General features: G+C 38.5%; 1 protein-coding gene across 36 annotated transcripts in view; it reads right to left on the reverse strand.

The window, feature by feature from the left end:
* Positions 1-12297, reverse strand: part of LOC141779214 (uncharacterized) — a 42906-nt gene extending 30609 nt beyond the window's left edge. For 30 of the 36 annotated variants that reach the window (XM_074653959.1, XM_074653960.1, XM_074653954.1 and 27 more), the window contains exon 1: positions 897-921. In XM_074653959.1, the coding sequence (XP_074510060.1) occupies positions 897-906 (10 nt within the window). In that variant the 5' untranslated portion in view covers positions 907-921. Of the gene's footprint in view, positions 1-896; positions 936-5177; positions 5343-7748; positions 7897-10968; positions 11579-12206 lie in introns of those variants that run through there. The other 6 variants (XM_074653951.1, XM_074653930.1, XM_074653927.1 and 3 more) reach the window with 6 other exon arrangements.
* Positions 12298-15718: the final 3421 nt, after the last annotated feature.

Consider the following 15718-nt stretch of genomic DNA (forward strand, 5'->3'; position numbering starts at 1 on the left):
GCTCAAAGATATTGAGTTTTCTGTCATACATGAGTAAAGAAAACAGAAAATATTCACATTTAAGAAGCTGGAATCAGAGAATTTTTCTACTTTTTTTCTTCTTAAAAAATGACTCAAACCGATTATCAAAATAGTTGTCAATTACTTTAATAGTTGACAACTAATCGATTACTCGTTGCAGCTCTATTATAGACTAAATGCTTTATTGATTTATCGAGAATATGATCAGCAGATAAATCAATAATGAAAATGATAGTTAGTTGCAGCCCCCAGCAGTGACACAGAACAAGAACCTCGGAGGTTAATGAACACGACATTGATTCACTCGTTTGGCAGCGAGAGGACCGATCTGATATATTTAGAAACTTCTAATCAGCTGATTAAATCACACAACTGAACTGAAATGCACCGCAGGTCTTATGCAATCACGCTCCACCTCGCCTAAGTGACATATATATCAGTTACAGTAGCTCACATCACAATCAATGTTTGTCTTTCGCTGAGACTGATTCGCATCCTGTCTGTACCAGGCATTGTCTAATTGGTGTGGCTGTGTTTGTCTCTTCCATATGTAGTTCAAGTCCCCACCCTGCCCTGTATGGAGTGGGGGAGGGGGTATGCTAGACAGGCGGGCAGGCCAATCTTCCAGATGTACAGGGCCGTCCCAAAGGGTGCAGCCTGGCCCTCTATACCATACACTTCCCACTGGCACTGCAGGACAGCAGGAGGGGAGGAGGGGGTACGCACACAAACCAAATCCTCTTTCCTCCCATTGTTTGTGTCCAGTGACCAATAACTGTGCTGCACCACTATAACTAATCCTGCCTACCCTTCCCCCCACAAGACCCCCCATAGGCCTATTCCCTAGGTCACCACACACACATATACGCACACACCGGTATGCATCAATGCTCACGGGCTCCTCTGGGTCTTTTAATGCTCTGTCATCTCAATTGTGATTGTCAGGACACAGACATGCTCCTAATGGACCAGCTGAGCTTGTGTCTGCTGCCTCCTCCATTTTGTGTTGCCTATCTAACATCTCTGCTATCAGCCAGCTGAGCAGCGCTAAACCCGCATCATGACCGATTGAGATAGCGGCAGCCACACCGCGGGATCTCTAAAAAAAAAAAAAAACAGCATCAATCTCTCATAATATGATGCATATTTATTTTTTGGTGTGGTGGTAATTAGATGAAATATTGCTGTACTGTAAGGGGAAAAAATCTGCCCTCAATCCTCCATAATTAGTGTCTCTAATGAGCTAAATTATAGATGAAGTAGGCCACCCTCCGGCAAGGGTTAGCTCTCAAAGAGCTGCTGGATCAGGTGCAAACGCCGGGGCCGGAGTTTGAATCAGGATTTGATTTAGAGTTTCTGTGGCTTTCAATTGAATTTAATGTTCCCACAGGAAGATAATTAGACATTTGATTTGATTCAGTGAATTTTAGTTAAAGGAAAGGTCACATTTTACTTGATTTTAGGAGATCAAATGACTTAGCATTTCGTGCCAATTAATTATATCACAAGCTCAAACAGTGTGAGCTCCAATTCATTAATTGTTCTCATTAAAATTATGCAAAAATGTTTTTAATTAACGCTAACCCGGTGATTTAACTGCTACTAAAGCCAAAACTCACTCTAATAATTGCATGTTAATCCAAGTCTCCAGTTTTAAAAAGACATTTTCAGGAATTTGTCTAGATATCAAAACCTTTATATCATTTGCCAGTGATGCTGCAGTGCTGCTGCGTGTTAGTGTGTGATGAAATGAGACGAGAGGATGGGAGAGAGCTTGCAGAGGAGGAGGAGGAGGAATAGTATATAAATAGCTACATGTGCTCAGGATGCAGGGACTCATTAGCCTTTACAGACAAGCTCATATCTATTTCTGTTCACAGTGTGTTGCACACAACACGCATATGTGTGCATGCATGTGTGCACGACTGCGATTGCACACGCGACACTACTGTCTTTAAGACGGCAGAGAAAGATTTGTTTTGAGTGAATTCACCAAAGAGTGGTCACTGACTGACGAGTAACATGAGTTCTACACGGACATAACCCTGTAGGAATACTAGGACAAAAAGAAAGCATGTTTCCTGGGTACTGAGAGTAGGCTTAAGGAATTAGAAGGAGTTTAGAGTTAATCATCCCCCAAGTGACCAAGTGAGATTATCTCCATCTATCTACCTGCCTACAGCATCTATCCCAGTATCAATCTGTCTCCGTCTCTCGGGTCTGTCTCTCTGGGTGTGCGTGGGGGAGAGAGAGAGAGAGAGAAGAGTCTGGCAGAAGCACACGGTGGCGATCAGCTGTGCTGATTCATGGTTTTATGTGGAGCCCCGCCTACCTGGCTGCATATCAACAGAAATGAACCGAAATCCAAGATATCAGTCCTCTGGCCACATGGCGGCTCCTATTAACCTCTCTAAGTAAACACACAGGCACACATGCCAACGCACACGCCAACACGTGCCTAGATAAACTGTTCATATGTTCAGTTCGTGCACACAAGCCTGCCCGGCAACATCGCAAATACACACAAAATGGGCAAGCACTGAATATCTCATTATAGTGTCGAATGTAGTTGTTATTAGACGATGCTTTAGATGTAAACTAATACTGCTGTTATGGAGGAGCTCAAAGAATGTGATCAAACTTTGAATGAAGCGCTGTAATCATGGAGTCTGTGATGCCATATCTCTTGTGTGACACTCGACAAAAAGGTTTTGGGCCACAAAGGTTTATTTTAGTCAAGTCCTTTGTGTAAACCTAAACCCAGACCCAGTTCTTAATCAATACACACAGATGGTCTGTGAGCCTGACGCTGTAACATGAACCGACATGGGAAAAGAATGAAGTAGCTTGATTGATTTACTGCGGTTGCCCTGAAAGCAATTCTGAGTCCATCTCCAACATGACCAAAGCCCATTGAAGAAATAGGACTTGTGTGTACCATTAGTGCACATTATGAAAGACGTGTTCTTTTTTTATGTTGGACACACACAAAATCTAGATCTGTGTCTTGATAGTAAAAGTCATTAGGGCTGGGCAATATATCGATATTGTGATATGAGACTAGATATCATCTTAGATTTAATTGGATAAGTTAATATCGTAATGTGGCATATTTTCCTGGTTTCAAAGGCTGCATTACAGTAAAGTGATGTCATTGCCTGCACTTACAACACTGTTCTAGCCGTTCTATTATTTGCCACTTTGTCACAATATCCACATTACTGATGATTATCAAAAAATCGCATTGTGTATATATTTTGTAAAAGCACCAATAGTCAACCCTACAATACTGTCGCTATATCGATAAAGGTATCTGGTCAAAAAATATTGTGATATTTGATTTACCCCATATCGCCCCGCCCTAAGAGTCATTAAATAATTTAATGAATTAACTCAATTGACTATATCTAAATAAAATTATTCTGCAATTTGTGTAAATTATGTAAAGTTAAACATTTATTGATGGTCTTTAAGGAAGGCAAACACACAGACTCCCTCATTCATGGAGAGAAGAGCCGACGACTCTCTGTATGTGGAGTCTGTTCCCCCATTTAGTAATGCACACACAACAAAGTAGTAGTCTAACTGCACAAATGCATCATAACTCCCAAAAGAGGATTAACACCAGCAGGCTCTTGTGGGACCTCGGTGACCTCACTCTCACACAGCAGAGCCAAAAACATCCTTCAGATCAGCATCACTTCAGCAGCTCGGTGTTGCTCACAACACTGCTGATTCAGCAGTACAGGAGACCTCCAAGCACCCCGGGTCTTATCTCTCTGTCATGTTTTAACCTCTGTGTTTACTCGCCAAGTCCTGCTCCATTAATGCTGCCTCCTTCTTCTCCCTCGTCCTTCCTTCCTACGTCATATCTCCAGCGCTTCATAAAAGATTATCTCACTATATATATCTCCAGCAGTATCATCAATGGAGATGAGGCTTATTGGATGAGTTTCTCTTAAGTGCGTTATGGGTTAGCACAGGAACAGACACACATTCACATATGCCAACCTTCCAGCAAAGATGGATATTTTTAACCCGTACACTCCTCTCGGGGTAAAAGCAAGTCATGTCAAGCGGAAACTGAAATCCGAAAGCAATGCCTCTCATCTGGGCATGAAACAGTATGAAAAACACAACTCCATCTGAGCAGACTCATTCTAGGGAAATAACACACACCTTATTGAGAACCATTCAAGACCAAAAACACCCTGACATGAAGTGCATCATGTAGAACAATAACTATTCAACATAAGAATGAGTAAGGGGGGATAAAACATGACAATTATGTCACCTTCAGTCAGTTCATAATATTAATTTAGGATTTATGTCTCTTATACATTACATATTATAATATAACTGGATGTTATCAGACTTCTACACTGTATTTTATGTGAAGAAGAGACAGAAAGAGAACAGAAAATGTGTCTCCCCCCCATAGAAGAATGAGTTAGGGGATAAAACATGACAATTATGTCACCTTCAGTCAGTTCACAATATTAATTTTCGAATTTATGTCTCTTATATATTATATATTATAATATAGCTGGATATTATCAGACTTCTATACTGTATTTTATGTGAAGAAGAGACAGAAAGAGAACAGAAAATGTGTCTCCCCCTCCCTTAGTCATAATTTATCAGCAGTTACCACATTTTATTAGCCATTACATTACTTCATAATATAGCCTATAGTCTTAATACAAAAACAATTTCATAAAGTAAACTGTGTGCCCTCTTTTAGCAGACTGATAACTTGTATGCCCATTCATTTTTTTTTTTTTTTACAAAAACAAGTCCCACATGGAGAAAACACATCACTGCTTCTGGAGCACTTGTGATTTATGGGGATGTTGTAAGACTTGTGCAATATAAAAAGGCAATATCATTTTAATTTGCTTTAACAAATCATCGTGCAAATGTCGCATGGTAATAAAGCCAAATACGACTTTTCAAATTTCCAACTTTTTTTTTTTTTGTTGTTATCAAACCTTCTATAAACAGTTGCAGGCTGAGATGTGGCATCAGCGTGCAGCAGCAGGGTATTTAAACAATCTGTGTATGGAAATGGCGCCGAATAGTACAACAAAACAAATAAACAGCAACTCATCCACCACCGCCAACAGAGGAAACATACATCTTTAAATGTGGCTTACCTACTCTAGGATTAGCATCAATGAGGAGAAGCAAACAGCACCAAAAGATCCGACAAAAATCCCTATATTCCGCACGTTCACAGGAGAAACAATGTTGCGGAGCGACACATGCTTTGTTGTGCTGAAGGTGTCCGATGCTCGTAAAGGGGTGGAGTCTGACTGAAGGAGCACCGAGCAGCACTCCTCACAACCATGCATGCTGAACTGGAGGAGATGGGACATATAAACTGCACTAGAAATAAAGCTATGTTCAAATATGTGCAGACATGTAACATTAAAAACACTACAGTGATCCACATGCGTTCAAATCTGCAGATTTCTACTACTATGCACCACATATTTGGAACAAGCTCCCAGAAACCTGCAGGACCAACTCCAACTCTGAGTTCTTTTAAATCAAAGCTTACAACTTTCCTGTTTTGCTTATGCCTTTTATTAAATCAGATAATGATCTTATACTGCACTAGAGCTTTTACTCTTGTGTGTTATATTCTATTTTAGCTTCGATCCTAGCTTTTATTTTTAGCTTGTTTTTATTTTCTAATCTTTAATGTTTTTATAACTGTTTTAATTATGTCTTAATGTTCTTTTGCACTTTGTCTCAATGTTCTTGAATGTTTATGTAAAGCACTTTGAATTGCCCTGTTGCTGAAATGTGCTCTGCAAATAAAGCTGCCTTGCCTTGCCTTGCTATCAGCACTTTTTTTATTATTTAAAAAGAAGGTATTTGCATTCACAACTCATCACTGTGTTGGTATTATACCTTGTTGTAAAAGTCCCCCAAACAGGCGTGGAGTAAAAGGCAGGCCAAAGAGTGCAATCATTAATAACACTACAGTGATCCACATGCGTTCAAATCTGTGGATTAAAGACAGATTTCTACTACTAGTCTGTATCTATCCTGTGTGGGTGATTAACGTAGGGTGCGAGACCACAGGGATAAAAGTAGGTGTTGGAAATGTGTGTTAATTTATTTTATTCATATTTCTTTATTATGATTTTCTTTTATTTTAAAATGTTTCATTCATTAATTGTTTTTTATTTATTTATATTTCTTTATTATCTTTTTTTTTTTTTTTTTATAAAATGTATTTATTTATATTTTTTATCATCATTGTCTTTTATGTAAAATGTATAATTTATTGAATCTTTTTTATTATAATTTATCTACTATCAGCACTTTTTTTTTTATTTAAAAGAAAGGTAATTTACAATCACAACTCATCACTGTGTTGGTTCAACACATTATGCCTTGTTGTAAAAGTCCCCCAAACAGGCGTGGAGTAAAAGGCGGACCAAAGAGTGCAATCATTAACACACAGTACAATGTCCACAAACAGGAGGGAGTCTATAAGAAATACTCCTCAAAGTCCTGCCCAGTCCTTTCAGGCAACCAACGTGGTGCATTCAAGTGCACAGTATGAGGGTGTCAGCACTACTACAACCACGAGCCAACTGGTGAGATATTAAAAGAGGCTTTAGGGTGATCCCAACAAACCAAATGTGGGACAAAGAGTATGTTTGTGTGGGACACGTTACCAAGGTAAAGAGAGGTATAGTCTACAATTTTGATATAATGTCCATCTAACTTAAATAATAAACATTTCTATTATACCCCTTATCATGTAACGTCTCTATGCTTTGCCCGAATGCATCCATAGATCAGCACATCTGTTTTTTGAGCCGCATGTTTCTTATGAGACTTGTGAGTCACTTCATGTCGTATTCCCCCCGTGTGAAATTAAAAAATAACTAATCTAATCAATTAGAATCGCCTTCCACCAGCTTATGAATACTTGTAAGTAGTTTGACAGTCTTTGTTGTAGATGCTCTTCCTTTTCTTTGTGGTAGTTTCCATCAAATTCCGCCTAAATCTGCATATAGCTTGTGACTTTTGCGATGACTCGCAATTTTCTCCGTTGGTTATAGCCTATAGCAAAGACGGTGAAATGTTAACCTGCACTTGACCCACGTGTGCGCAGTTTGACAGCAAACACAGGAGCGCCGCGATGACAGCCTTCACTGCTTTCTTCACAGCCACTGGATAAAAAGACAGATTTTTAAAAAGCGTTTGTTCTGCAGTGGTTTTGACTTTTTGCAAACTAGAGCCAATGAAAATGTGGGACATCGTCTCAATATGTGGGACAAGGGATAGAAATGGTGTGCAGTGCCTCGTAAAGTGGGACACCTGGTCACCCTTAAAGAGGCACAGTTTCAAATTCATTAGAAAAAATATAATTGCCAACAACAGCCCCATGCTCAACCATCTTATTAAAAAACTCGAAAACAAACCAGCACACACATGTGTGTCCACTCACGTTTACACATACACACAAGCTGCATGTCTATAAGGACCCCGGCATGGTCCCCACCCATCTGCCTGACCCCATTAGGGCCATACGGCTCATAGGCAGACAGGGGGGGGGAGGGAAGTATAGGGGTTCATTATTCTCACAGCTACACGGGGTAAGGCACCATCACCTTTGTCTGACAGAGGAAAGTTCATGTGGCATGCACAGCGGTGTCACATCATGTCATTTCTGGGCAATTTATTAGAAGAAAAAGTCTTACCCAGTGCACAGATGATCCGTAGATCTTGTCATAAAAGTCCAAAAGAAGCAAGGGAGACACCGAACAACAGGAATGTCTCTCTTGCACAGTAACAGTCGGTAATCGTGTTTCTTTTTTCTTTAGACTTTGATCACTGAACACAGTGACGACACATGAGCGGCGCCAAAAACTACTGGTGGCGTTAAACATTAACTGTAACATACAGGAAGAATCCCAGAAAGCGGGTACTTTTCGATATAGTTCATTTCTGTTGCCTCTGCCTTAGTTTTGGATGGACGTCAGAGAGATGACAAAGGGAAGAGCGAGGGAGAGAAACAAAGACTGTGCCATGAAGTACTCGCGTTGCCTTCAGTTGCTTAGGAACCCCTGCCCTGCCCTGTGCCTATACTGCAAGGAGCAGGTGTTGAGATGGACCCAGGAGAGGGAGGAGAGACAGAACGGAGAGGGGAGGAGAAGAGGAGCAGCACTCACACAGACCCACAGTCCCTTGAGACAGTGACAGCCTGGAACCACAGACTCTGAGACGACCCATTCGCCAAGTAGACACACCCAAAAACACACTGACGCAACACTTTCTGTTTTCCCCCCTTCCTCATTCGCTCAGAAGCACGGGCAAAACACGCACATGTGGTGGTGCAGTGCATCACTCCAGCTGAGAGCATGGAGGTTATGTTTGTTTGGAACATCTTTATCCCTCTCTGGCTCCATCGCTCAGTGATTACATAACGTCCCATACCACTTCCACCACAATTCATTGCTTTTTGACTTTGCTGCATCTGGGTACACACATCACTCACACGCACGCCACCTTTCCTCCCGTATCTTATGTAAAACAACTTGTGCAGCTACGGAAAATGCTTTAAAAATGAATTCTGAGTGCATGTGATGGAGGCATGGTTGCAGTTTTTTTTTTTTATTTGTGCCCAGGAGCCGAGCTCTCAAGAGCACTAACGGGATTGATGGTAACAGCGCATCAATATTCATAGTGCACCATTATGTTATGAAGAATTCATGAACCAGGAATGTTCCATGTTTCTCCCTCTTTTTCCGCCAGCAGACATGTTGCCCATCCCTCTTGTCTTATAAGCCAAGTTTCAATTGTCACCTTCATGCACACCTTAGATCATTTAAATGACATAGCATGATGTTTTCTCAAAGGGAAGTCAGGACATTTGAGATTAAGTGCATCCCGTGCTAATACAGAGAATAGGGCAGGACAACTTTCCCAAAAAAATGAGTGGCTGATAAAACTGCCGGAAACATTTTCATCCAGAGACAATGCTATGCTGAGCGATGAGTCAGATTGGAAATGCTTAACCTTAATATGCATAGATGTCATCTGAGCTCTCTAAAAAAGACATTGCACCAAGCCCCGGGGCTCCCAGTACGTTGAACAGATTGTGGCAGACATTCTAGGCCACCTAAGTACACGCTACAGTGTGTTTGATCATGTGATGCTACTGTAAACAGCAGTGTTTTCTTAGTTTACACTGCCACCTGGTGGAAAGATTATAAATGAACCAACTTTTCACATGATGCTGATTTGACTGAACAATCAAGTGCGACAGGTATGCAACTGTAAAAACTGGCCAAATGTTAATTTCCCTATAATTTTCTACACATATTAAACATTGCACTGTTATTACAAGTCTTACCTCTACACTGACAAGTTCCCAATACACAGTGCAATATTGGTATAAACATGTATAGTTTGAGTGTTAAAAAAACCCACTCCATGGTGAAATATCAAATCACTAGTTCAACGTATATATTGTTTGTTCTGAGAGAAAGAGAGAGGGAATCCCCGCCAATACTACTCTACGTCAGCACAGAGCTGTGAGGCATGCTGGGAGCATGTGTTCATGAGAGATAAAGATGTGTACAGATAACTCAGGGTGACACGGTCACACTACCCCTCCCAAAACTAGGTTGGAGTGGACACCAGCAGGTCAACAACAGCAGTGTACCATCATTTCAGAAACTAAAGCTCTCATTGGGATTCCTTCACAACCTATTCTTCAGATCTGTTTGATGCTGAACATTAAAAAGGATGTCATACACATACATTCTGAAATAGTCAAGGTTGAGAAATAGCGGTCACTTTTTCCACGCAAATAAAGAAGGAAACATGATAGAAAAGCATTTCAACCAGTGAATACATGCATGGAGAAGATACAGAGAGAGTCTGCACTCAGATCCCACGGGGAATGGCATCATGTCAAATATAAATCATGAAGAATTAATATTTAATAGTCTCTATATAGACTGATGACTTCATAGAATCATTGCATTAATATAAATGAAATGCTTCTCTGCAGCTGAGAGTGCGGTTGTTTAATTGTAATTATACTCTGCATTAGGGCTGCAACTAATGACTATTTCCATTGGCGATTAATCTGTTGATTATTTCCTCAATTAATTTATTAGTAGTTTGCTCTAGAAAATGTCAGAAAATGGTGAAAAATGTCGATCAGTGTTTCGCAAAGCCCAAGATGACGTTCTCAAATGTCTTGTGTTGTCCAAAACTCAAAGATACTCAGTTTACTGTCATATTGAAGAGTAAAGAAACCAGAAATATTCACATTGAAGAAGCTGGAATCAGTGAATTTTGACTTTTTTTTCTTAAAAAATTACTCAAACCAATTAATCGATTATCTAAATAGTTGTCGATTAATCAGTCACTAATCAATTAATCATTGCAGCTCTATTATATTGTGGTACATTACGGGGGGCTCAGTCGTTTGTACATATATCTTAAAGATAAAATAATTGTTATTCTGTATGTACTGTATGCAAAACATCACTGAAATACCCTTCAAATAAGCCTCATATGCAAGAGTTCAATCTGTCATTACTTCAACAACAGCTCAAACGTCTTTGTTGTGACACTTAAATACTTTTTTCATACAACTCAAACCGATTAATCGATTATCTAAATAGTTGTCGATTAATTTAATAGTTGACAACTAATCAATTAATCATTGCAGCTCTACACTTCATTAACTTTAAATCATATTGTGGTACATTACGGGGAGCTCAGTCATTTGTACATATATCTTAAATATAAAATAATTGTTATTCTGTATGTACTGTATGCAAAACATCCCTGCAATACCCTCATATGCAAGGGTTCAATCTGTCATTACTTCAACAACAGCTCAAATGTCTTTGTTAAACAAATACTTTTTTTCATACAACTTCAATGGCGATTGTTACTCACATCCATGTAGAAGGTCATTGTAGACGGCGAGGACAATCCCAGACCAGGTCAGAGAAGGTGGGAAAAGGGAAAATAATGTGTCAGTTCAGTAAAACACTTATTGTATTTAAGTGACAGAAAACATAATTTAGTGAGTTTATGCAATCCAATAAAAAATGTGACAACATAGAGAGTGAATGAGATGGACAGCACTCAACTGAACCTCAGTTTTGCATAATAAATGACTTAATGATGAATATGCACATAACTACAAATATGGAACACCAAAATACATGTCATCAAGAGCTCGTTATCCTTTAAACATTTTACAAGGAAATTATCATCACATTTAATTCATGATGTCTAATTATCTTTTGATATGTTTAGATATATTTTCTTTTCTTCTGTACTGTTTTTTGTATGTATTTTCATTGTTTTTATTGGATTGTTTTCCACTGTTTGGTTAGGTTTTACTGCACATTGTGTACTTCTTGTCGTTGTTTAACTTTTGTTGTATTTGTTAAAATAATGTTAGTTTAGATCTTTCTTCCTTTTTTGTTATTGTTTTTGTTTTTCTCCTGGGGTTAGAGGGAGGTCATTTGTATAAGCCTGTAAGGCTTCTTGACCTCTCCTGACACATTTCTTGTCTTTTTTTTTTTCATTGACTGGATTTTGTGCAGCTTTATATATGTGCAAATTAATAAATAAATAAAATAACATATATATAAAATAATATAATGTATTATATAACATATAATAAATTGTATCACATAGCTGATGGGCCTAGATCAGAACATGAATAGCTATTTTAAAGTATAGTATATAAGATCCAGAAACAGTGTAGGCTATGTAAGCAGGTTAAAGATGTTGACCCAAATAAGTCAAGTTAAAAATAATACCACAGGTTTTCCTCTACATTTCTACTTCTGTTATCAGCCCAATAAACAGACCTATAAAATGTACATAATTATTATAGGATAACCTACCTGTTTATCTTTGTTTGTGTTGTCTTGTTCATGATAATTAAGCTCGACAGACTACAGTAAAACTAGGAGTCCTGTTTCTTATTTTTCCAGCTAGGCTAACAGCACAAACATCTCTGACCTCGTCGTGTTTTGTCATAATCCCTCTCTAAATACGGAGCAGTGAACTCTGAGCGAACCGCAGCGAGCAGACTGGAAATGAAACAAACCTCGCAGGTTAAAGGTGTGTAAATGTAAACAACAACAACAACAGCAGTCTGAGTAGGCGAGTCATACCTGAGCAGACAGATGTCTCCTCTGTGTGTGTGTGTTTCCTCCACCTCCACCTTTCAGTTTCTGTCGGCTTAATTCCGGTGTTTCCCTTCAGAACAAGTTGGAGCTGCTACCGGTGGGCAGGTTTCCACAGAGAGGCGGTGTCGCAGCTACAATGACGAAGCACTATAAGTACATGGTGATGGGTGGAGATCAGAGGTGGGAGCCTCATACTGAAACACCAAACCACCACTGATGGAACAAGTAATAATACATTTTTACTGAAGTAAAAGTAGCAAATGCATTCAAAATTGTACTTATAAGTAAAAGTACAAAAGTGTCAAATAGACCTAAAGTATCAAAAGTAAAAGTATACAGGCCTACTCATTATGCAGAATGGTCCATTTCATAATGTCATATAATTGGATCATAATCATTGATGAATTATTGTGTTCATCACTTAAATGTTGCTGCTAGCTTACACACTTTAACAAGCGACTCTGTCAGAAAAGTGGGCACAACTATACAAGCCAAGTAAACCTTTATGCAAGAATACTTAATTATACTTTTCTTAAGTATATCTCGATCAAAGGATTAAGTACAATAGGCCTGTAAGCCAAGATACTTAGACTTTTCTGTATATTGTCAGTATGAGCCAAGTATACTTACTTTTTTGTATACTTGTCAGTATAAGCCAAGTATACTTAGACTTTTCTGTATACTTGTCAGTATGAGCCAAGTATACTTAGACTTTTCTGCATACTTGTCAGTATAAGCCAAGTATACTTAGACTTTTCTGTATACTTGTCAGTATGAGCCAAGTATACTTAGACTTTTCTGCATACTTGTCAGTATAAGCCAAGTATACTTGGACTTTTCTGTATATGTGTCAGTATAAGCCAAGTATACTTACTTTTTTGTATACTTGTCAGTATAAGCCAAGTATACTTAGACTTTTCTGTAGGCTATACCTGTCAGTATGAGCTAAGTATACTTAGACTTTTCTGTATACTTGTCAGTATGAGCCAAGTATACTTAGACTTTTCTGTATATGTGTCAGTATAAGCCAAGTATACTTAGACTTTTCTGTATACTTGTCAGTATGAGCCAAGTATACTTAGACTTTTCTGTATACTTGTCAGTATGAGCCAAGTATACTCATGTATACTTTTATTAAGTATATCTCTGATCAGTACATACAAAAATAAACTGAAAGTATACTCTCTTTAAAAGAAGTATAGCACACTTGAATAAACTTATTTTTGGTGTGGAGCTTATTTGAACTACTTTATATACTGCTGGGTAGCTTAATCTATAATAATACATCATCATTTATTAGGCCTAGTTGATTACAGTATATGTTGTAGCCTATAATAATAATAATAATAACTTTATTTGTGTAGCACCTGTAAAAACAGTGTTTACAAAGTGCTTTGACAGACAAAGCAAGCAGGATACAGCCAGGCTAAACAAAAGCAAGACACAACTTAACACAGATAAAACAGTACAATTGATAAAAACAATTTTAAAAAACATCAATTAAATGCAAATAAAAAGAAAAAATTAATAAAAACAATAAAACACTAAAAAGACGATAAAGGGATGACATCACATAAAAGCAAGTTTATAGAAATGGGTTTTAAGAAGCTATGATTTAAAAGAGAAGAGTAACCTGTTAATAATCTGAATCCACAAAGCAACTAGAAAGTAAAACTTTAATATAAATGTATTTCCCTCTGAAATGGGAGTAGATGTATAAAGTGGCAGAAAATGGAATTACTCAAGTAAAGTACAAGTACCTCAAAAATGTACTTAAGTTCAGTACGTGAGTAATTGTAGGCCTACTTAGTAAGGCTACTTGTCACCACTGTTTAAACCCTCATAGATTACTCCATACTTGTTATTTTTTTAAAGTAATTCTGTAATGATGTACTGGTAGTCTCTTAGGAAGCAAGATACAACATTACTTATACTTGCACATGCCAATGCATTTGTGTTTACCATTACAGGTGAATCAGGTGCAGTATCCTGAAGCACAGTGGCTGTTACTGGGTGAAGTAATCCAAACTGCCTCAACTCGGATAGGTATGCACTAAAGGAGGCGTTAACAAAACAGTGTTCATTCTGGCAGAAAGGCTTCCTTATCAAAAGGTCACCTCTGTGCAGAACAGGTGCAGCTCTCCTGCTGTCTGTGTTTACCTGAGTAGTTTCCGTACCAGGGTCTGGGCATCAGAGGAATGTGTGCTCAAAGATAACGCTTTTGTTCAACTACTGCCAACCTTGTGCCAGTTCTAAAGTGACCGGTCGGTCGGTCACAAGCAGTCTGATATCAGCATAGTCATAGCCACCCTATGTGTGTGTGTGGAGCCATTTCTGCAAACTTTACTGGTGGTTCCACAGAGGGGCGCTGTTGTGTATGAGCGTGTGTGGTGGTCGAGTTGGAGGTAGAGACTATGGTTAATTATTTTTGGGAAAGACTTTGCAACAGAGTATACATATTTATAGAGTCACCGAGGAACACATCGTGAGCTAATTACTAGAAATAGTTACTGTAACAAGTAACTCCTGAATAAATATGAACCAACAATCATTTATTCTGTGTTATTGATTGGTTCCTAGATGATCACCATCTATCTTCATGTTCCTGCTTGATGTCATGTAAGTAAGGAAGTCAATGACTAATCATTACTTCCTTAAATACATACTTACTAGTATAGTTACTATTTGTGTGGCCACCTAAAGTGGTGCATCCTTAATGTCCCCCTCCTCTCAAAAAATGTGTTTTGCTTATTGTTGCTTCACTTGGATGCTTGATATATGAGAAATTAGAAAGATTTGCATATTCATAGATTCTGATTAAATAATTTGTTAACAAGGTGATTTTTTTGTGGAAAACCCATATCAGACACAAATTATTATTGCAAGAGGAATACTTTTATTTATTTATTATATTTTTTTTACATGTTAAAACACATGTAGAGGGGATCGTTAAAAAAAATGCATTAATTCATGGTGGCTGTATCATAACTTTCCACTTGTGTGTTTCCTCAAGTAAAGTAGTGCACCTATAAGGCTGACACACAAATCCTAGCTATGGCTCCATTTGTTGACCTTGGATATCACCTTAAAAAGCAGTGTGAATTCCCCAGAGAAGATGCAGCACACCTCCATCTAACAGCTGCTACAGCTGGAACATCTGTCAACATCTGTCAACATCTGTGTTATATAAAGCCCAGTGGCCAGTGTTGGCACTGTCCCAGTGGATTAGCCAAATACATCTGGCCTTAAAGGTGTACTCCAGCAATTTAGTTTTGCACTTCCATAAAGTTGGGGGACTCACATAGACTGTCTATAAAAAGTGGACATAGACACCATGATGCTACCCATTGGTTTGTGGACTGTAGTTTTGGAGCCTCGAGTTTGGCATTCGCCATCATGGTTTTTTGCAACCAGAAGTGACACAAGAGGGTGGAGCTAAGTACAACTGAACGCTGAATAAGACATGTTTAAAAATGTTATGTAAATGTAACAATTAA

The sequence above is a fragment of the Sebastes fasciatus genome, chromosome 12 (genome assembly GCF_043250625.1).
Source record: "Sebastes fasciatus isolate fSebFas1 chromosome 12, fSebFas1.pri, whole genome shotgun sequence".
NCBI lineage: Eukaryota > Metazoa > Chordata > Actinopteri > Perciformes > Sebastidae > Sebastes > Sebastes fasciatus.